We start from the raw sequence: 22,328 nt of genomic DNA, 5'->3' as shown, positions 1-22,328 counted from the left end.
TAACACTACAATAAAACAAGAGACAAAAATGTTTTTCCTTTTTTATGATACAAGTAAATACAGACATTTTCTTTTAAAAAATGACAATGATTCCTTTTAAATGTTGAGAAAAACATTTACTCGTGTGGGTCAGAGTGGTGGAGAAGACGTGAGTAAACCTTATGTGGCTCATCTTTAAACGTTTCAGATTCGATTTTAGAAATATTTGATGACTGTTGGGACAGATTCCAGTGAGGAGGTGAATCATAAAACTCATTTCCTTTCCCCTGATGCCAGTGATTCTTCAGAATATTGGCTGAACGGGCCATCGGCATTTCAAGTTTAAAGAAAAAAAAAATGAAAGAAAAGGAAAGTGTTTTTTTGTAAAAGGCCCTCGTTTTAGACGATCTGACCAGGCAAACATTCAGGAAACAAGCAGTTTAAACCATTTGAGAATATGAGAAACAGAAAGCAAAAAGTTGACCATGAGAGCTGAAATCCTTCCAGCGTGAGTCCGACCACCGCCAAAGACTGCCTGTAGACCACATTTGTATTAACAGATATGATAAAGCCAATGAAGCTGCACCCTCAAACACAAGTAATTCACAGGGATCAAAAAAATAAACTCTCCATTTTTTTTTTTTTTTACAACTTTGATCTTTCATCGCCAGCACTTTTCCTTTCGCTTTGGACAAATCTTTAATTCACAAAAAGCACCACAAAGCAAGTTCCCTTCCAACCCTCTGTCACAGAGAAACTACAATGTCTGGTGTGAAGACAAAGGATAGGTTCACATTGTTCAAAAAGTCTTTCTTCACAGTACTCGGGTCCTGCATAAGCCCCCTTTCAGCCACCTTCTTTTATTCTGACAGCTTCATGGCCACTTTTCTGTAAACGTCACTATGTTGGAATGTGTAACATCACTTTTACGCGACACGAGCCTGAACGCATGCCACGAGTTAACCGAGGACCGTGCGCCGGATTAGACCGTGCACAGGCTCTTTGTAAGTTGCTTGACTCACCAGAAAATGCCCCAGACAGCAACAACATTGTGCTTTCGTTATCTCTCCAAGTCAGTTATTAATTTCCAATAAGATTAAGACAGCCGTCTGCCTTTTTCCCTTTCCCAATCTAGAAGCGAAATCTCTCTCGCTTTCAGGGCCTGCGTGTGACGGGCAGGGTACAGGTCTCTCAGCGGCACCGTGCAGACAGAGACGCTGTGCTCTGCGTGACAATTGCGGCGAGATCTAAACGTTCAAAAGTATAGTTACACTTCCAGCGTTTGTTGCGCATAGCGTGACTGTCTATGCCATTGTCGTGGCATGTCTGAATCAGGTCAGGAGGAGTCAACAGCAAAGTGAAAGTGTTTGAATAACCGGTTGGTGAAGCCATGGAGAAAAATGACTAATCTTCACATGAAGGGCCCGAGTTCTGTTCCAAACAGACCATAAACACACGTACACCTATCCTTTCCTCTCACTGTCTACTGGGAGGGTCATTGTGCACTCCCTACTGAGTAGTGGTTTTTATCCAGTTAAAAGTAATTAAACATCACACTTCTAAATAATAATAATAATAATGATAATTAAAAAACCTCACATTATCCTCTCACGTAAAGCAATTGGGTAAATAGTTGGTGTTAAAACAAGAAAAGGTTCAGCAGGTTAATTCAAATTGTTAGCAAGAAAGTCAAGTGGATGGATACAAACATTGCCATAAACATATCAAAGTATGTTACAGGAGTGGTCACTTCACACGTGACAAAATGTTCAGGCATACATTCAAAAGTTTGGGGTTTTTTTGTTTTAAAAGAGCTGAAATCTATAAAAGTCAAAGTTTCGTCCGTCGGCGTTTAGAGGCAACGTCTGCCACGGCGAGCAGAGATGGAGTGTATGATATTGCGATCAGCCTCGATAACAAGCTTTATAATCACTCACTTTCATCTCTCCATACACATCACTAGCTGAGATAAAAGATGTAGAGAGCAGCTCCAATTATCTTGGATGACTTTGTGTTCACCTTTGGCTGTTAACTTCCAGCACAAGCTCTGTGATGGAAGTTAGGGCGCGAGTTTGACATAGGATGAAGGTATATAGCCCTCGTCTCCAGTGGCTCTAAGGACTCTCATCCATCCGTCGCCTTTATCCTCTTCCATTATGCTCAATAGCTCTCCCTCTTTAATGGAAATGGTGCCCTCGCTGTTGCCTGCACATAAACACCCAAGTAAGAGATGTATAAAAGGCTAAATGGAGACCTATTTATTAACAAGTTTAATGTCAGTCATAAAATTCACCTTCAAAGCTGTACAGAGCCGTGCACTGGCCAATAGGACTTTCTATGTCATCAAACTCTTCATCGAACTCTGCGTAGATGTTCACATCCGGATCATGTGCTACCCTGCTGGACATGCTCGTCCTCAGATGGAAAGAAAAACACACGGAATTTACTCAGTCTGGTTCACTTTAAATGTTCACACTTAAGAAGCGGTAAGGTAACTGGTATCAGTGTGAGACATCAAGCTACAGCCAGCAGTCGGTTAGCTCTGCCTGGCTTTGTTTAACTGGAGCCGTTTGTGACTCAGGACACAAGGCACCCCTGATTCAGAGTCCTGATTCAGTCATGTGTCATGTGATGGCCATGGCCAAACCAAGGCTCCTAAGGAGGTGCCTTGGTTTCTTTGAGGGGGGAAAAAGTCATAAACTTCAGACCACCACAGCCAAGTTTAAAATGTGAACATCTTCAGTGGCCCAGCCCAACTTTTAGTCACAAATCTCATCACCAAACTAGAAAATTAGGTATTTTCTACAAGTATAAATACGTGATTTCAGTTTTAAACAAGTTTTGGACAGTTTCTTTTCTTTTTATGACAGGTGGTCTAATACATTTCTTAGGTACTGTGCTTTTTACATCAAGCTAAGCTAAGCAAACTGAAAGAGACACAGTCTCGTCATACATTTCCTTTAGACTTACCTATACTCTGTGTTGTTGTTGACAGGAAATGGAGATTCCTCTCCTCCCAGAGCTTCTGAGAGCCATGTCTGTCAAGAACATGAAAACATGAAAGTTCATGAAAATTGCCCCAAAATACAGTACAGTATTAGCTTGCGTGTGCATATGTCTGTGTGGGATAACCTCGTATTTGGTGAGCTCTCCCCTCAGGCGGCTCATGTCCTGGGTCATTTCCAGGATCCGAGGTTCCAGACTGGAGGGGTCTCCCATCTGTGGATTCTGCTCGTACACACCCTTCATCTTCTCCAGGGCTTCACTGAGAACAGTGATGAAACGAGAAGAGAGAAGTGTTAATGTTTGGGGAATGTGAGTGATGTTAAAGGAAGCCTTTTTGAGAAAACTTGTTGAGCTGCCGTTTTAAATCACTGCAAAGCTGTTGAATGGGGTCAGGGTCAGGGCTTGGTGAAGTTATTTTTTTATCTATTAATGGAGCTGACATGAGCGCTAGGTACTATTATGTTCAAACAGAAAATAACCTTTTTAAGCTCCCACAAAGTTAGAAGTACACTATTATTTAAAATATGAAATTATGACTTTGCATTTCTATCTCTCTTATATATTTGCTGCTGTTTTGGTTTAAACAAGAAGCATGTGTGGGAGATCCAGCCTCGGGCAGCCGCGTTTCATTTCAAAGTTAGTTCATGCACAAAGGAGCTCGCACTCGGCTCGGCTGTCTGTCACAGTCAAAAGCATTTTTCAGAGACGTCTGTCATATTGTTGCCGACGCTTTCACCTTTGGTCCTGTGCCTTCTGCAGATCTTTGTGGATATCGTCAATCTTCGTCTGCAGCCTCTTCTTCCTCTGCTCCGGAGGAAGGTGAGAGTAATCTTCCGCAGGAGTTTGCTACACAAACACACACGACACCAACAACAACGGAAACGCACACGCAAACAGTTAAATCTCCTGAGCATCAAGTATACAACAATCATGAATTCTGACCACCGGCTGTCTTCATCTTTCCCACCTCTAGACACACACAGGTTAATGCAGCAAACACAGCTTGTTAGTTAAGGAAACAGAAACGAGAGAGAGATATTTATAGTAAAAACCCAGTAAATCTCAGCTCTGTAATACTGCATTTACAGTTTATACTGGATGAACAGCTTACAGACAGAACCAACAAGGCCGACTCTCTCTCCTGTGATGGCATACAAGTACGCATTTAAGTAGCGGAAAAGATTCAATTCATTACACGTTGTACATTTTAAAAGACAATATAACGAAGAGGGACAGCAAACAAGTAAAATATGACATAGCCACAAATGCAAACTACAGAATACTGTTTTATATTATACGTTTTTAGGAATATGCCTAATCGGGAAAAATATGACCCTGTATGATTTATGATACTGGGATTTTCTTCCTGGTTTTGGTTCTTAGTTTATAAACCAAAACGAAAGTGTTTTACACAAAGAGCGAGGACTTCTGTGAAGGTAGCAGGTGTTGTGTTATGCTACACTGGAAGGTAAAGTGCCAGCACTACTGATTCTACAGTAAGACAATAATAATAATATTGACACACCAGTTTAAAAGAAATATGTTTTAAACTACTTAAAAGTAACCACTGTTTGTCGCAATGACTGCTTAATATATTGTCACCATGTCTTAAATAAGAATAATGAGATGTGCCATTATTGTATGCCATCACAGAGAGAGAAAATTCAGAGATGATCCTCAATAGAGAAAAAAAAAAAACAGCCTGTTTTCCCATGAGATAACAGCATTTGATTGGGGGAATTAAAGAGTAACTGCAACCACACTGAGAACCCTGCTTGCACTGCCCACTAGGCCTTTTTCCACACACCACACCCCGCTGTGATTACAGGTGTAATGCGATATCACTTATTTCCTTTCAGATCTCTTATCTAGCATAACCCACGCTGGTGCCACCAGTACTAATGCTGATAACAGCCACTGTGTTTCAAAACTTTCCATGTCCAGAAACAGTAAATGGACAGTAAATGCAGCGAGCTGCTGCTCTTGGAAAATCGCCTACAAAGGTTAAATCTCATTTAGGATGAAGTATCTAGAAATTAGAAATGCACCAGCAGGTGTAGAAGACCACTGGTATCTGCAGGTTACACAGCACTTTCTGTTCAAATTTGCATCCGTCAGCGCTGGGTGGAAGCAAATGACACATGAATACATTTACAATATTGGCAATAAAACAGCCATTCCACCTTCAGAGGCTGGGAAATTCTAATAAAACTGAGAAATATTTTATTGAACTGATGTGACAGGAGCCCAGACACAAGCTTCACTACCAGCCCAACTCCCACAATGCAGCCCTGACCTTTACAGAGCTCTTTATTGTGGCAATTACTTATTTCATCACTTCCTTACTTGCGCCTTAATTCTAAAACAAGTGTGCTTACATAACTATATAATTAGAAAGTCTTTATAATAGCGTAAATTAAATGGCATGCGGCTTTAGGAGCGCAGGGAACTGGTGTTGTTTGAAAATTACCCCACAAAGTGAGGCCTTGACGAAAGCGAAGCTTCCTTTCCCACGGTCAGTGATAAACGTTTTGAAAGCTGCACTCGCTCTCCCTCTCTGTACCTGGATACTGCCTGGAGCTACCAAAGGATTCAAAAGACACGTTTCTATCCTGCCAACAGCACCTTTCTTCTCTTCTTCAAACAGGCTACATGCTCACGCAATTATAAAGCGGTACGGCCGTTCCAAGCATCTGGACAATGACAACATTTGTCATTTTGCCTCTGCACGCCACCACAGTGGATTTTACAATCAAACAATCAAGATGTGATTGAAGTGCAGGCTTTCAGCTTTAATTCAAAGGGGTTTAGCAAAAGTATAGCATTAGATGTTTAGAAATTATAGTCATATAGGATTTTTCCATGTAGTTCCTTATTTTTGCAGTCAATGATTGCCTGGGGTCTGAAACCCTGTTTCCTCCCTTGAGATGCTCTTTAGTGCAGCCACGTTTAGTTGCTGTTTGTTTGTGGGTCTCTGTGCATTCAGTTTTGTCTTCTGTAACTCAAATGCATGCTCTGTTTCTCTGAGATCACGTGACTCACTTGTGTATTTAGAAATATCCAATTTCTTTGTCTTGAGAAATTCTTGGTTTGCTTTTGCAGTGTGTTGTTGGTTATTAGCTACCTGCTCTGTGAACCTGCTGAATCTGAGCAGAGAGTATGGCTCTGTATGCTTCAGAATTCATCCTGCTGCTTCTATCGGCAGGCATCAATAAACACTAGTTACCCAGTTCCGCTGGCAGCCTTGCATGCCCATACCATAACACTGTCTAACATCCAATATGTTAGACAGATAATGTGGTATGCTTCAGATCATGAGCGGTTTCTCTCCGTTAATCTTGGTTTTATCTGTCTAAAGATGTTTTTTTTCCAGAACTGTAAGTTAAATCTTGCCTTTCTGTTTTTGAGTGTAACTAGTGGTTTGCGCTATGTTGTAAATGCTCTGTATTTTATTCATGACGGCGTCTCTTGTTCTTGACTTAGATAAGGCTACCCTGAAGCATATCTAACACATTTGAAAACACTCGGGATTCTGAATGTTCGTGACTTGGTTAGATATTGGGAAGTTATTCTTACCCGTTAAAAAATTATTTAATCATCCATTTCAGTGGTCTGCTATGGTCTTTCAGGCCTTTATGTACTGATAGGTTGGTCAGTGCTTTCTTTCTGGTCTCTCTGATAGGCTGAAAAAACAAAATAAACCTAATGATGTTCCATCACATCTCTTTTGGTTTTGAACTGAGAGCTCCAGTAAACAACTAAACACAAGTTCAATGTTTGTAATCAACTCAATTTATTTTTAAATCATAAGATAAAGAGGAAACTGCCCTCATGTGGCTATGCTTGTCATTCAACTGGCCAATTGCTTTTGAGCTTTGGGAAAAAAGAAATGGCTGCAATTCAAAAACACTTAATGCCATACTTTTGTTATTAATTAAAAGTCTGCATTTCAATCACATCTTGATTTTTTTTTTTTCATTAAAATCCTCAGCTGCAATGTATCGAGGCAAAATGACAACAATTTTGTCACTGCGCAAATACTTATGGACCTAACTGTAGTTCATATACACACATGATGATTGGAGGAAATAGTTCCCATCTGTGGAAGGAGCTGTAGTTTACATCTATACTGCTCAAAATATTAAAGGAACACTTTTTAAATCAGAGAAAAGCATCAAGTCATTTAAACTTCTGGGATATTGACGTGCGCAGTTAAGTAGCAGAGGGGGTTTTAATCAGTTTCAGCTTTTTTGTTTTTAAAGAAGTTAACAACAGGTGCAACAATGAGACACTACAAAAACAGGATTTTTCACAGGTGGAGGACACTGATATTTTTCCTTAATCTTTTCTGGGTGGTTGCTTTTTTAACTAGTTTTGCATTTGGCTAAGGTCAGTGTCACTACTGGTAGCACGAGGTGATACCTGGACCCTACAGAGGTTGCTCAGGTAGTCCAACTCCAGAAGGACAGCACATCGATATGTGCCATTGCGTGAAGGTTTGATGTGTCTCCAAGCACTGTCTCAAAAGCATGAAGGAGATTTCAGCAGACAGGCGGTTACTCTAGGAAAGCTGGACAAGGCTGTAAAAGGTCCTTAACCCATCAGCAGGACCGGTGTCTGCTCCTTTTTCCAAGGAGGAACAGGAGGAGGAGGCCACTGGACTGGAGAGACCATGAAAGTGTTATGCTGCCCATAACATTGTTCAGGATGACCGGTTTGGTGGTCTCGACAGCCATATCCATGGAGGGACACAAGGACCCATAAAGGCTAAGCAACAACACCCTAACTAGATATCCTTGGATCGCCTGGCAGACCCTACATTGGTGCAGCGGGTGCTGGGGTCCTCCTGGTGCGAGCCCATGCCCGGCTTCATGTGTGAGAGTATGCAGGCAGTTCCTAGAAGTTGAAAGACTTCCTACCATTAACTGACTTCCACGCTCACCTGACCCAAATCCAACAGAACACCTCTGGGACATTATGCGTCAGTCCATCCAGTGCTGCTGGGTTACATCTCAGACTGTCCAGAAGGTCAGCGATGCCTTGGACCAGATCGTGGAGGAGATCCCCCAGGACATAACCCATTCCAGTATACATATCCAGTGTGACTTTTTCCCCATTGAGATCTGATGTATTTACAAAGTGTTCCTTTGTTATTTGAGCAGTGTAATGTATTGCAGCATCCCCCTGCAAGCAGTGACTGGAAGAGTTGGAGCAAGTACAACATCAACCAGCTATCCGGTGACATTTTATTTCCTGAATGACATGACTTGGAGCAGATGCCTCCCCGTGTCAGGAATCTAAAGCCAAGCAGGAAGTAAATTCCTGGCTTTGTAGGGGTCAAAGGTACTGAAAGCCAACTGAACTGTAGCTAAGAGCAAGAAAGTGGGGTCAGTCAAGAACAGAAGCTGTCTAACGGAAACAGATATGCCCCACAGCTGTGATGAGCGATCAAAATAGTAAAAACTAAACTTCTTTGCAATTGAATATGTCCTCTTAACAGTTCTCCGTCTCTTTTTTTATTGTGGTGGTCTATAGGGGACATTTTTTACTGAGTGGCTACTGGGATAACTTGACAGCAAGGGCGTCTGTGCTTTCTACCCACAAAGGTCAGTGCAGCATTAATTAGTGTGGAGTTACTTCTTATATATCACTTCCCCCTGAAAAGAATCCAGCACCAGATCAAGTTCTACCCGGTCTACCCTCTATGTAGTGATCATAATTGTTACCATTTGCTTTTGAGCTTGCATTATCTAGACAGAAAGAAACAAAGACTATGAGACAGGTACACAACAAACACATGGCATGGGACGCACAGATACAATATCAACAAAAGCTTGTGTACATGAAACAGATTAGAACAGCAAAACAAAGGCGTGAACATGGCAGTAAGCGAGGGGATGGAGGTCAGACGTGAACCAAGACGGGGGCGTCACTCACCAAGCAACATTTGTTTAACATCTTTAAGGTGGAAATCCTGAGTTTGACAGAGAGGCTGGGGGTTGGGGTGGGATAAAGAAGGATGGGAAGATGGAGGAGTGAGGGAGCGGAGAATAGGAGGGATAAAATGATGGTAATGAGAAAAGAAGAAAGGAGAGAGAGAGGGTGAAAAAGGTGCACAGCTTGAAATAATGTGTGTAAAGAGGGACAGTGAGAAATATGGGGCGTGTCTGTGCAGCAGCCTGGAATCAGGATCGGCCCCCTAGGCAATGGGGTAGTGGGGTACGACATGAGTGGAATGTGAGCCGAGTCTGATGTATGCGTGTGTGTGTGTGTGTTTGAAAATGCTGCTATAAGACTATGACAGGACCGTATTTGCAATTCTTGATAAGGTCGACAGGAGCCAGAGTCCCGCACTGCATCGAGCACCTGCAGGTTTTCTGTTTCTAGAGTTTGGAGATTAACTCTGTAAAAGTGTTGAGAGACTGACTAACACTGTATTGTAAATGGACTTTGAATGGGATCTGCTGATGAAAAGAAAATACAGAATAAAGCTCTTCCTGCAGTCTGCTGGATAATAGACCTTTTTCATAACTTGACACGTCACAGCAGGGAAAACACAGATGCCTTAATGATGGCTGCATTCCACTTAAGGGAGGTCCTGCTTTTGTTCCATGCAGTGGCTTAATGGGACACTGAAAGGAAATGGGCCATCATTCTTTCCACCTGTGCTTTCTGTATTACAGTACAAAAAGTCATAAAGGTCTGTAGAGAGAAAAAAGGTCTTTTATCACAATTTCAGAGACTTGCAACACAAAAACAAACTGCCTGTCAGGTTAAAATGAGTTCTCTCTATAATACTAACAACAATGTTTATGTTACATCCTGATGAGATTTGTAATTTTAAGCTCCATATTTAAATAACTCAAGGCAAAAGCAAAAGAGTGTCTTTGTAAATTGATTAGCATGCCCAATCATGAAATCATCACTGGTTATTGTTTCCACTCTGTGCCTTCATTTCAAAATAATTTAAAAACATTAAAAAATGTCATCTTAGCCCACATTAGAAAGGATTTTCAGGTTTTCACATGCAGAAGAGGAGAGTGCGTGAAGAACTTTGTTGCACTGTTTCCACCTACAGCACGAGTTTACCTTATGTTTCTTGCTGAACGGCCAGATCAGGCCGCGCACTTTTGGCGGGTTGAGGCTGGACTCTGAGATTGCCGATTTAATGCCCTGGGAGTAGTCTTCAAACTCCACATCTGCAGGCGGCTCGAAACCAGATTTGTGCTGCTCGATGACCAGAATAGAGTCCTCCAGAGAACAAAACAAAGAAATAGACTCAGTCACATCAAAGCAACAAACGGAGCCCTTAAAAGGGTTGGCACTGACACTGGATTTTTAAGTGCAGCAATTAGAGGCGTTTAATCTTTTTATTTCATTATTTATTTTATTTTACAAATTTTACAGCTAAAAAGCAACATCAAAGTCAAAAACCACCATTCCTTCCACTAGATGCTGTCTTCATTCGCTGGTCAGAAGTAAATGCATTTAGGGATATTTTTCCCCCTTTGTAAAAACAAAAAGAGGTGAATTTCGGTGTAAGTGACTCATTTCCAATTTGTAGTCTGAAAGTTGTTGTTTTTTCCACTTGACGTTTTACATGACAGATCTGGATTTTCCAGACGTTAGAGAAATTCTGTAGCTTAATAATTAGCCGTTATCTGTGTGACAGTCAGACAGTATAAAAGATGGGTGCAGCCTTGATGTCATGACTCATATCATCTTGGTAGGGGAAAAAAACAAAAAAAACCCCAAACACACTCAGTGGCTAATGGCTTGCGATTGGCCATTCCACTAACCAATATCGATGCAGTTTCATACCACAGATAATCCTGTATTTTGAAACACAGTATGAGCAAAATTTATAAAACTGTTTAATTTTTTAATCAAAATGACCCAAAACAAGTGACTGAGCTCATAAACTCAGCAGGAAAATGTTAACAGTGACATCTCCAAGAAAGTTTTGCTTAAAGTTGTGTTTTCATGGAGATGACTCTAAACCTGACAGAAAAAATATGACAAACATTTCACACTTGCCTGTTTCTCATTAACTTTTGTCCCGGCAGCAGAAATTCCTTCTAGACACTTCGAGATGATGGGCAGCACCTTCTTCTCGATATCTGAAAACTTGCAGTAGCCATCCGCAAGGCTCCGGATCCTCCGCTCATCCATGCCTTGCAATTTCTGTTCACAGCACACATTAAAGGGCCTTCTTACATTTCACAATAAGACTTGCTACTTTTCTACAATGGCCACTCATAGATGTATGAACTCACTGGATTGTTGTTTGGTTTATATTGACATATGTCATATTAGCTTTGTCCACTTGTGCTACATCATCAATGAGTGTTTTTATGAATAAGTTTGTCTTACATTGAGGAGCTGCGGTATGTCGGTGTAATAGTGGTAGTTCTGTTCCTTGTTGTATTTCTGGAGTTCTGCTGCATAGTCGTTCCTGCACTCCTCTGCCGTGTGAGTGCGAGCATGGGCATGCTGCTTGGCCTTTCAGAGTGAAGGGCAGATGGAACGACAGAAACAAGAGATGGGAGGATAAAAGGGTTCAGCAAGAAAAAGAAATGAAGAGAGACAAAACAAAATCCAAAGTGGAATGCAGGAATAGATGCACGGAGGTGATGGGAGGATACACAAGGAGGTGAGTGGGAGACAGAAAGTAAAAGTTCATGGAGTGAAAATATCACAAAATCCAAAAGTGGTAAAAACAAACTAAAAAAACGAAACACTGCTCAAATAAAGCTAGCGTGTGCATGTGTGTGTTTACTTTTTCGACATCGACTCTGGTGGCAGAGACCTCGCTCTCCGCTTTCTCTGCTTGTTGTGAGGCTTTTTCCGCCTCCGCCCACTCCTTGGCATAGCGCTTCTTCGTCTGTAGGCATAAACACACACATATTACACTTAAACACAAACTTTATTTTTAAATAATTTCAGCCCTAGTAGTATTAACAATTTAAAAATGAAGGAACTGAGTTCCACTTGAGATACTAAGAGTGAACTCATGGCCATATTTTACTGTCTCTTGGGTAATCTGTCACCTGAAGGGTTTGCAATAAATTATTAACAGTATGACAGCAAAAATCATAACAACATAAACTCCAATGATGTCATTGAGATATTGCTGTAACATCTGTAGAATAAAGAATTACCACCAAGAATATCTTCATCATGAGGTACCACTTGAGTGATCTGCTCAGTAACAAACTAAAACCATGAACAACACAAGACTCACATTTTCTAGGTGCTTAAAGCTGCTCTCTAAATTCTGCTGGGCCTTCTTGACATCAGCCAGGTGCTGAGGAAGGAAGAGGATGCAATAAATGTCAGGCGGTTCAAGATGATGATGGCAAAGTGTGCAAATCAGTCTTTAACCTGCCAAACTTTCCCGTCCATTCTTCCTTTCCTTTTCTCCCCCTCCCTATCTCCCTCTCACACTCGCTTCCTCCTTCCCTCACCGTTTTCCGCTCTAGTTTAAAATCCTGAGACTTCTTCAAGAGATCAACACAGATGCCAGTCATCAAGTTTTCAGCAATGAGCTCACGTTGCCCGGCGTAATCGTTTAGCTCGTTGAGGATCTCCTGGAATGAAGCATGGTTGCTGAACCTGTGAGAAGATGGCAAAGGGACAAACTGTTGGCTCCAAAGGTCAAGATTTAACGTACTATTTGGTAAAAAAAAACCAAACCCTACTCTGAAGTGTGAGTGTTTTTGCCATTGCCGTCTTGGTGTTTTTAAACCAGACGTGGCAAGCAGCACATCTGACTGAGAAACTGAGGTGTGCTACATGCTAATGAGTTGAGGTTATAATGGGGACTCTATAGCTATAAGGCGCTTCTTCATTTGCTTTGTTTTTCACACTCAGAATGATATAGTTTCGTATATGGTTTGCGTATTCTCTATGTCTGACATGCAAACATTAGCCTTTATCACCTATAGCTAACTACCAAGCTATAGCTATCTACTGATTAGGATAATTTTAGACCATCGGTTCAAAATCTTTTAAGCCTCCAAACCACAGTTAGCACAATTTTTAATATCACATGTAATTATGCGCCATGCTACTCCACTAGCTCAAGCTTTTTATCCAAATATGCGAATGCAAAGAAGAAAAAAAAGATGCTAAACTTGAGATGTGAAAATGTTAGCCCACATGAACACATCATTCTCTTACATACAATCTTCAGCCATTTCTGTAAAAACTCTGCACCATTTGCAACTTAACTGCAGTCATTAAAGTATATAGTTAAAGGTTATATCAGAAAAACCTCAAAAAGCCATGAAAATGTTATTTACAAATGAAAGATAAAAGCTGTGATCGAGAAATGTAACAAAGTTAAAACTGGAGCTGGAAACGAGTTCTTTTTCTCACTTGCAGTCTTGGTCTTCCTTGTTTCCTCGTTTGGCATATCTCTTTGTGAGATTCCTGTTGGAAAGTTGTAAAAACATCCATTTGACTATCATGCATAGGGTAAGAGCACACACAAAAAAAAAACATGTCCATGATCCCATTTCATATAAAAACGAATAACCATTCAGAAGGAGCACACCTGAGCTGCTTGGCGTAATTTTGTTCTATCTCCGACCGCTCCTTCACAAATTTGATGTAGCGGTCCAGCAGGTCAAGGCCCGACTGTGTATGCTTGTCGATGACATCATACTGATCCTGAAAGAAGCAGCACAGAGAAACATGTTTTATATCAAAATATCACCTTTGGTTTCTGGACAATTTCAGTGGAAACTTCTCCTTCCATTGAAATTGTCCTTCCTTCCTTCCTTATCCTGTTTCCTCCCTAACTATACAAATGCCATAGCATGTCAGTAGGTCAGCTTACCTTTTAAAACTCTAAGCTCACCATGCACAAACAAAAACACAGCTTCAGCAAACTATGAAACAGGACTGAAAAGATTTTTTCACCAACAGCCACTCTGATAAAGCAAACATCCACAGCGCCGTGTGCTGCAGGGCTGCAAAAAATTATTGTTTTTATCATTGGCTGCTGAGTATTTTCTCAGTGAGACGACTTGGTCTTGAAAATGTCAGGAAATACTTTTAAATGCCCACGAGAATTTTCCGAAGCCATAACAGATGTTATGAAATGGTTTCTTTTGTCTGACACAAGGTCAAAAAAGCCCAGAATACACAGTTTGCAATCACAAAAGAAAGCAAAAGTTCTCACAGCGCAGACGTTGGAGAATATTTGGCCTTTTTGCTTGACTTACACAATTAGTTCACAAAATGAGACTCATTGATCAGCCCAGGATGTATTTCACAAGGCGCATGTTCTGCATTTAATTTAGGGTTGCAATTAACTTAATATTCTCATTATTGATTCTTCTTAATTTTTCTTCTTCTATTGAGCTAATATTAGGTCTTTTTCTTAATGTAAGTTGTGCTGTAAGTTCCCACAGCCCAACATGACTTCATATAACTTCATTTTTTTGCCCATTAAAATTTTTAAAAACAACAAAATTATTCCCTTCATAAAACAATAAGCAGAAAACATTCACGTGTGCCATTCTGCATTAAAAAAATAATTAAAACAACATAAATTGATCCATTATTAAGACGAACGCTGATTAATTTCCTGTGGCTCAGCTAATCGTTTGAGCTTTAATTAAATTGCCTTTCGCAACTCATTTAATCTGGCTGTCGATCTGCCACACATAGAAAATGGAGGCCTAGAATAACTCTCACTGCACACGGATACACACAAGTATGAAGGTGTAGTAGAGAATAAAAGCGCTCCAACAGTACTCTCCTGTCAGCATTCCTCCCTCGCTTTAGACACATCTGTGCAAATCAAAACACACACACACAAAAACCTGTTGGACCGGTAAGGGAGCCCTGCTGGCTTTTATTTACACTGTTTAATGACATACAGTGAGAAGGCCCTCGGAGGAGAAAACAATCTGATTACATGGAAACATGAGAGTCTGGGACACATAATAAAGCCCCACGGGTGGGTCCCTTGTTGTGTCTCTTGTGAAACACAAAGAAGGGCTCCACCTTTTTGTTTGTTGTGGTGTGTGTGTGTGTGGTTAAGTGCATGCGTTGCTGCTGGAGGGCCTTCTGGGACCAGAGACACAGATACCGAGGAGGGGGAATCTAAATGGAGATCACACAGTAACACAGTTTGATATGAGAGGCCATGAAGGAGGCGAACAGGATAAGAAAACAGGAAAGTATGATAAAGCAACATAGATGGTTTATGCTAGGAAGTAAAACGACTGTGGAAATCAGATTGAATGATTTAATGCAGGTTTCGATGTAAGAGATTAAAGAGTCTGTGACACAGATTAATGCGCGCGTTTCCCACTTCTGTTGCACTACCTCATAACTTTTACTGGAATACATCTGCATGCTTGTGTGACAAAAGGAAACTGATTGTAAGACAGAGTGCGTTCAAGAATGAGATAATGATTAGCTCAACGTGAACCTCCACCCTGTGACTGACAGTCCCAGGGGCCTATCTAAACCCTGGAACCAGTCTGACTGGTCCCGCCCTCATAGTACTGCCAGCAGCAGCCGTGTTTCCTGACTGCAGCTGATCTGGTGTCAGATTTTTACCTCATCTAATCATAAAAGCCACCCAACAAGATTTACTATAATAACTACTTGTAAGTCAGTTTCTAAGTCATAAATGGCTTTTGTCAGAGTGGTTTGCTCAATTTACTCAAATGGGTTGTATAATTCGTGTTTAAAGGCAGGTATCAGGTTTACTACACATTACTACGAATTCTATTACTTACTTTGCAAATTTGTTTTTGTATCATACAAGTTCTGAATGTGAATTTCATGTTAAATTGTACATGCAAATAAAGCTAATTATCTAAATGTTAGCTCATCAATACCCATTTTTAGAACAAAGAGCTCACCCGAAACCCTGGCTGATTAGGTCCCACACCCGCTTTCACACCTTGGCTCATGTGATTAGAGGATCACCAGGGGGTCCTTTGTCGCTCTTTGGGGGGATACTCCCACTGGGTTTAAATCTGGGACTCTCGGCCATTTGACCTTAGAACTGAAGAAGCTTCTCGGATGAGAGGTGAAACGTATTCAAGCAACTTAAAGAAGTCCAGACGCTTTTCTTTGCAAACTCCTTTGACTACGATGACCTGGATGACTGAGAACCTTCACAGACACCCATTTTTAGAACAGAAATCTAAAATTTGAATAAACTGTTACTGAAATATGAGATACATTGATTTTTATTGACATATTGGAGTCAAAGATTTTCAAAGAGGCTCTTTTGGAATCGTTTTTGTTCTTGTTTTTACAGAATACGGTAAATGTTAAGAAAAAGTCATTTTTCCACCTGAAAGCTTAGTGGATGTAAATTTGACCAAAGTAGAAATCTGTCACTTAAAGCATGAAGGAATAAAACTCCTTATAGAAATCACCCTTTAAAGATATTACATATAACAGACAACTCAACCAAAGAAATCATTTAAAACTTAGACTTTGCTTTGCAACAAATTTGTTCCCATTTCTTTAGAAATAATCTGCCAAAGATAACCTACTTTGACAGGTGTAAAACTGGTCAAACATGGTGGAGGCTCTGTCATGGTTCGGGGCTGCATTTCAGCCAGTGGTGTTGGGCATCTTCCAAAACTCCAAAAGTGATGGAATTATGAACACAGAAAAGTTTAGTGAGATTTTGATTGACCATGCAATACCATCTGGAAAGCATCGTATTGCCAAATGCTTAATTTGTCAAATCTCAAACACACAGCCAAGGCACTAAAATCATATCAGGATAGAAAAAACACACAATGAAACACTATCAGTGATGGATTGGCCTCAACTAGCAGTGCGGGATCATCCTGACAAAGAACAGAATAAAAGAGAGCCAACATCCAAAGAAGAGCTTTGAAAGTCTTTCAAGAAGCCTGGAGAACTATTCCTGAAAACTGCTGAAAGAAATGACAAGAATGCTGCCTGCAATGCCTTCTCTACTACACCTTCATACTTGTGTGTATCCGCTCAGGCGGTGTTGAACAAATGCAGTCATACCACATATTGACTTTCAAGCTTGTTAGAATTGTACAAACTCTGCTTTTGCTTTATATACTGCATTTCCTTTCTTGTTTGCACATCAATAAATCACTGCATCCATTTCCAAATTTCATAGTAGAATATAAAGAAATGAGTGGTGTCTTAAAACACTGTACTACACTGCTCTGTATGCAAAATAGGCATTACGTCAATAAACATGCAGCAATGTCCAGAAATGCATAACATACAATTAATATTTCTTATACAACCACCATTGCTTTACATGTAAACAACCCCGGGATCAAGATAAAGGAGAAAATGGGCGCAATGGAGGAAGCAGTGATGTAGCTGATTTATATCTAGGTCCCTGAATTACATATCAGCAGGATACAGGCAGATCAACAAAGAGAGACCATTCCACAGCAACATCAGCCTTAAAGTTTGATTACCCATTCTGGGCGAACATGTACAATATTTGTTATCAAAATGACCTAAATGAATGAGTCAGTTTCCAAACATTTCCACTGTTTTCCACGGCTAGCTTGTTTCAGTGTCATCATGTGATCAGGCAGATTTCATCCAACTGAACTGGCAAAAAGCAAAACGCACGTACGCGGACACACACAATGATCCTGATTGCAAAGTAGATGGTTTTCAATGTGACAGAGTTCCCAAGCAAGAGTTTAAATCCACATTACCTGAGATGTTTCATTTCTATTAATGGGACAACTCCTGCTTTAAACAATTATCAAAATCTTTGATAGGAAAATAGATATGCTGAACCTTCTGCACAAAGTACGCTGCTGTCATCATGTTTTCTTGTTACGAATTGCAAGATTTTTTTCTTTTTTGAACAACATGCGATTAAATCCTCGACTTGGCTCGGCTGTTAGTGACGCTGTGATTCGGCACCTTCTGGACTGCGTCATATTTAATAAGAACTGGTGGTGGTTTTAACTAAGCAGCCAGTAAGTCGGTCATTACAAAGCTATGCCGTGCAACAAAATATTGTCTAAACCCACAGGACTTTATTTTGACATCAAGCACAGAGTCGAACGCTCACCAAAGACAATAAATATGTCTGAGTGTATTTTAGAGGGCATGTGTCTGAAATCAGGCCCAATAAATCTTTTATGATTTAATTTGATGAGATGGTGACGATGCACACCAAAGAAGCCGGAACAGCTGAAGGTTCTCCCAGAATTAAAACAGCACTATTAAATCGGCTGAAAAAGAAATGCATGACATGTTTCCAGGGTTTGTCTCTCCTCATCCGCAAGATATTCAGTTTACACAAACAGAGAGTGACAGCATGTTAACCTAAAACTAGATCAATCCATCCATCTTCTTTTGTTTATCCAAATCAGGGGGAGGGCTTCAGCTTCTCCAAGCTATCATAGGGTAAGAGGTGAGGTACACCCTGGAAAAGCCCCAAATCTATTGCAGAGATAACACACAGAGACAGATAACTACTGATGCTCGCATTCATACCAAGAGCCAATTTAGAATCACCAGCATGTCTTTGGACTGTGGGAGGAAGCCGGGATACCTGAAGAGAAAGCATACTGCTACAGGGAGAGCATGCAAACTCCACACAGAAAGGCCCAGGACACTTCTTGTTATGAGTCAAGAGTGCTAACTACTGCACTGTGCAGGCTGAATTTCATATTTCAGTGTCACTTATCTAAATTATAATGCAAAAAGCTATGGTTTCACATCCTCGAATGTGAGAATTGTACCCGTTTCTTTATTCGATGATGAACCAAATATCTTCTGAATTTGGAAAGAATCCTAAAATGTCACATTTTGCTTTTGTCTACAAGACATTTACTCACTAAACTAATAAATAAATAATACTTTTCTCATGGTTTCAGGTCTAGGCCTCTAACTCTTGCTCCAGTATCAATGAAGTGTCATACACCCAAGTTTATGGTATGCAGCCAAACCCACTGCAAGCAATTGAATGCAGTTGAATGAGTTTCAACTTCAACTCTTTTGGAACAAACACACATTAGATCCAGGCCATCAGCCTCACCAAGTCTAACTTTATCTGTGCAATTATTTCAGATCGCTGTGCCCAAATGTTTTCATTTTCTTTGAACTAAAATACAACAATGTGTAGTCAAAGGCACATGCAGTCACCTTCACTCATCTGATTAACAAAAAGTCGAGCAGGAACTACTCTGATAATCAATGAACTGTTCAAGAAGCAGAGATGGTGAACGATCTCTATCTGGAGCTTCCCAGATGGGAGGATTTCCTGTCCTTCTGTGACACCCGGCAGGACAGAACTTTGCTTCAGGATTTTGGGGAAGAGGATTTCTGATCTTTAGAGCCAAACACTGAGAGATCTTTATCAGTCAGTGCCTTAGATCTTGCGGCTTGTAGCCACAGTCCCTTAAATGCCCTGTCATCCAACTGAAGGCACTGGTGTCGGTGTGCCGTGACTGATGAGGAAGCTGACTGTACTGATAATTCACAGCTGAGACACGGGCAAGAGCAAGGAGGTTATACTTTCCTAAACATTGCACTGCTCTGATAGACAGTTTGTATCTGCAGCCAGGACACTTCTTGTCACAAAGCAAAATTTCAGGTTTGAGCTTATATGAAAGAAGAGGATAAAACAAACAGTGTGTGTGGTGGAGCACACCCTAAGCTCACTGTGTGTACACAAAAGTGCACCAGAAAAGAGTAATAAACCTCTCCGTTTCCCTCTGCTTATGATAAGGTATGCAGCAGGAGTTGCGAAATCCTGTCGCTGCAAGCTTTACAGATAGACTCCTGCTGTTGTCTTACTTAGCCAAGGCCGACTACTGAAAAACAACTGTGGGCTACAGTGAGTGTCGACGAAAACAATTAAGAGGGCACCGCACTTTTAAAGAAAGAGTGAAAAGGCGGAACGCTGTCCTTTAAAGACTTATCCCAGAAGGCTCCTCCGCTTCTTCTGAGCCAGCTGTCAACTTACCCAGAGCTGTGTTCCCCAGTCCATGTCGGCAAAAAAGTTCAGATGCCTGAAGATTCGCAGAGCAGGACTCTTCGGTGTGTTAAAGCAAAGGCAAAAAACGATCAGGTAGAGATTGTTTTTGAATTATTAGTATGTTTTTTTTAAAAGTAAAACTCCTCTCGGAACAAAAATTTCACAAAACTTTGAGGCACGAAAGCGGAGATGGTGGAGGAAATGTTTGAAGGAAGTCTACGCCTTCTCCTTGGCACGGACACGACTGTCCTGTTTCTTCCAGCAGGCAGCGAGCGCAAAAAAAGTGTTCCTGAAACAACTCTGGGTCCGAGAGAGAGAGACGGAGAGAGAGAGAGAGGGAGGAGGAGGAGGAAGCGGCCTTTCTGTTTGTTTTATCTTAAAGAAGCAGCTTGAGGTTTTTTTCATAATAAATGCTGGTGTTGGGCTCAAACTTTAACCCACTGATGTATCCAGTGCTTCTCAGATAACCCATAACATTACACATAAGATTAAACCAAATAAACTGAATCATTAACTTTTCCCCCACAGCACTAATAGAGGAAGTAAGGACATTCTTTAGGTTACTTAAGACTTTTTTTTTTTTACCCTCGTTAACATAAAACAGCAGGTTCCTTGTGGGGCACTTTTTCGTGTTTAAAAAGTATAAAAGTTTTTTAATGGCCAGCAGGGGGCGACCTCAAGGAGCGCCCTTGTATAGCCCATTTAGGGAAAAAAAATTCTCCAGCTGTGTTGTTCTATGACATCAGTGCACACATTCCAGATGGGTTTATGATCTCACTAGTTTCTGATAATGTAACATGGTGTTAACTTTGTAAATTATAGTGAAATTTAAAGCAAAACAGATGATATAGCAGTCTAAACCTGCGACTTTTGGTTTAAAAAAAACAAGAGTCACTTCACTATAGTGGGCAATGTCACTCGGGCTCTTCCTTTTATACAGCGCTGTGCAAAAGTCTTCAGACATTCCTCTATGTTTTGCTATGAAAATGCAAAATAGGTGCAGTGATTTACTGAAATATGTAAATGGACATGATAATACACCATATAAGGAACAGAGTTTGTGCAATTCTAATGAGCTTCAGAGTCAATATTTGGTATGACCACCTTTATTCTTCAACACAGCCTGAACTCCTGAAATCTCTATAAGTAGTCTTCAGGAATATTTCTCTAGACTTCCTGAAGGACATTCAAAGCTCTTCTTTGGATGTTGTCTGCTTTTTATTCTGTTCTCTGTCAAGATGATCCCACACTGCTTCAGTAATGTTGAGGTCTGGGCTTTGGGGAGCCAATACATGACTGATAGTGTTTCACTCTGTTTTTCTATCCAGGTATGCTTTCACTGCATTGGCAGTCATCATTGTCATGATGAAAGTGAAGCATTTGCCATTCAGATGCTTTCTAAATAATATTGCTTAATGGACCAAAATCTGACAGTACTTTTCTGTGTTCATAATTCCATCAATTTTGGAGACCTCTCTAATACCACAGGCTGAAATTTCGCCCCAAACCATGACAAAGCGTCCACCATGTTTAACAGATGATCCTACCTCTCTCCCAAACTTCCCCGTACATTCTGCGACAGTTTGTCCCAAAACATTTGAACTTTGATTTGTAACTCCATAGGGCAATTTACACTTGGGACTATTAATAAATATTGCTAATATAATATTTAATACCTGTCTAACTGGGTTATCTTTGGCAGATTCAACTAAAAATTGGGAACATATAATGTGCTTTGTGAGAGGCCGCTACTAATAGTAAGTAAATGAAAATGGTCAAGTACAAGGTATGGACTTTAAATGAGTGTGAAAACATCAAAATACGAATTAAAAAAAACCATCAGAAAGCTATAGATGAACATGCTAGCATTATCCCTGTTAGCTAGTTAGCCAGCTGAAATTAGCTTTAAGCTCAAAGCTCTGCTGCCCCCGATATCAGTCTCAGAGCACCTGGCAAGAATGTAGACTCTTTGAAAAATGACAGAAGTCAAGAACAGATAAACATTTATTATATTTATGAAACAGCTAGCACAATGAAAATGCCTTTCACCTTTTCCAGTAGCATATCATACAGTTTCTAATAAGAGCTGTATGGCACCTCCTCCTCCTACTAACTGCAACTTATAAACTTAGTCTACTCTGTCTTAGAGGATAGAGAGAAAGTATCAGTCCTGTAGCGCTAGTATCGATCAGATACCATTACCAACGTTAGTATCAATACTACTGATATTTGGGTCGATATGTTATTAAATAACATAATACTGTAATGAGAAATTTCAAAAGTAGATGTATGCAGACTTAAAATATTATTACAGTTTGTATTTTTGAAACAAAGCACTAAACTAAAAAAAGAAAATAAA

General features: G+C 40.4%; 1 protein-coding gene across 2 annotated transcripts; it reads right to left on the bottom strand.

Annotated features, from left to right (window-relative positions):
• Nucleotides 1–29: 29 nt before the first annotated feature.
• Nucleotides 30–20,278, bottom strand: LOC116323510 (cdc42-interacting protein 4 homolog). 2 transcript variants are annotated; one of them, XM_039613417.1, is made up of 15 exons: nucleotides 19,958–20,278; nucleotides 13,544–13,659; nucleotides 13,366–13,419; nucleotides 12,453–12,600; nucleotides 12,230–12,292; nucleotides 11,765–11,869; nucleotides 11,359–11,487; nucleotides 11,023–11,169; nucleotides 10,075–10,236; nucleotides 8,712–8,735; nucleotides 3,722–3,831; nucleotides 3,112–3,244; nucleotides 2,950–3,017; nucleotides 2,273–2,394; nucleotides 30–2,184 (listed from the first exon to the last, which is right to left on the bottom strand). In XM_039613417.1, the coding sequence occupies exons 1-15, from the start codon at nucleotides 19,979–19,981 to the stop codon at nucleotides 2,039–2,041; spliced, it is 1,551 nt and encodes a 516-aa protein (XP_039469351.1). In that variant the 5' UTR covers nucleotides 19,982–20,278; the 3' UTR covers nucleotides 30–2,038. The 2 variants fall into 2 exon arrangements, with proteins under 2 accessions (XP_039469351.1, XP_031599718.1); XM_031743858.2 differs by lacking the exon at nucleotides 8,712–8,735 and having other exon boundaries at nucleotides 19,958–20,277.
• Nucleotides 20,279–22,328: the final 2,050 nt, after the last annotated feature.

The sequence above is a fragment of the Oreochromis aureus genome, linkage group 6 (genome assembly GCF_013358895.1).
Source record: "Oreochromis aureus strain Israel breed Guangdong linkage group 6, ZZ_aureus, whole genome shotgun sequence".
Lineage (NCBI taxonomy): Eukaryota > Metazoa > Chordata > Actinopteri > Cichliformes > Cichlidae > Oreochromis > Oreochromis aureus.
The sequence above is the reverse complement of the archived record's forward strand: the minus strand, read 5'-3'. Positions and strand labels throughout refer to the sequence as shown.

Bases quoted from the DNA above. Each gene is read 5' to 3' on its own strand.
- LOC116323510 (XM_039613417.1), bottom strand. From the start codon at position 19,981: ATGGACTGGGGAACACAGCTCTGG. The intron at 13,660-19,957 runs GTAAGTTGACAG...TGCTTCTTTCAG, and splicing joins ACTGGGGAACACAGCTCTGG to GATCAGTATGATGTCATCGA. The intron at 12,601-13,365 runs GTGAGAAAAAGA...ATCTTCTCACAG, and splicing joins AAGGAAGACCAAGACTGCAA to GTTCAGCAACCATGCTTCAT.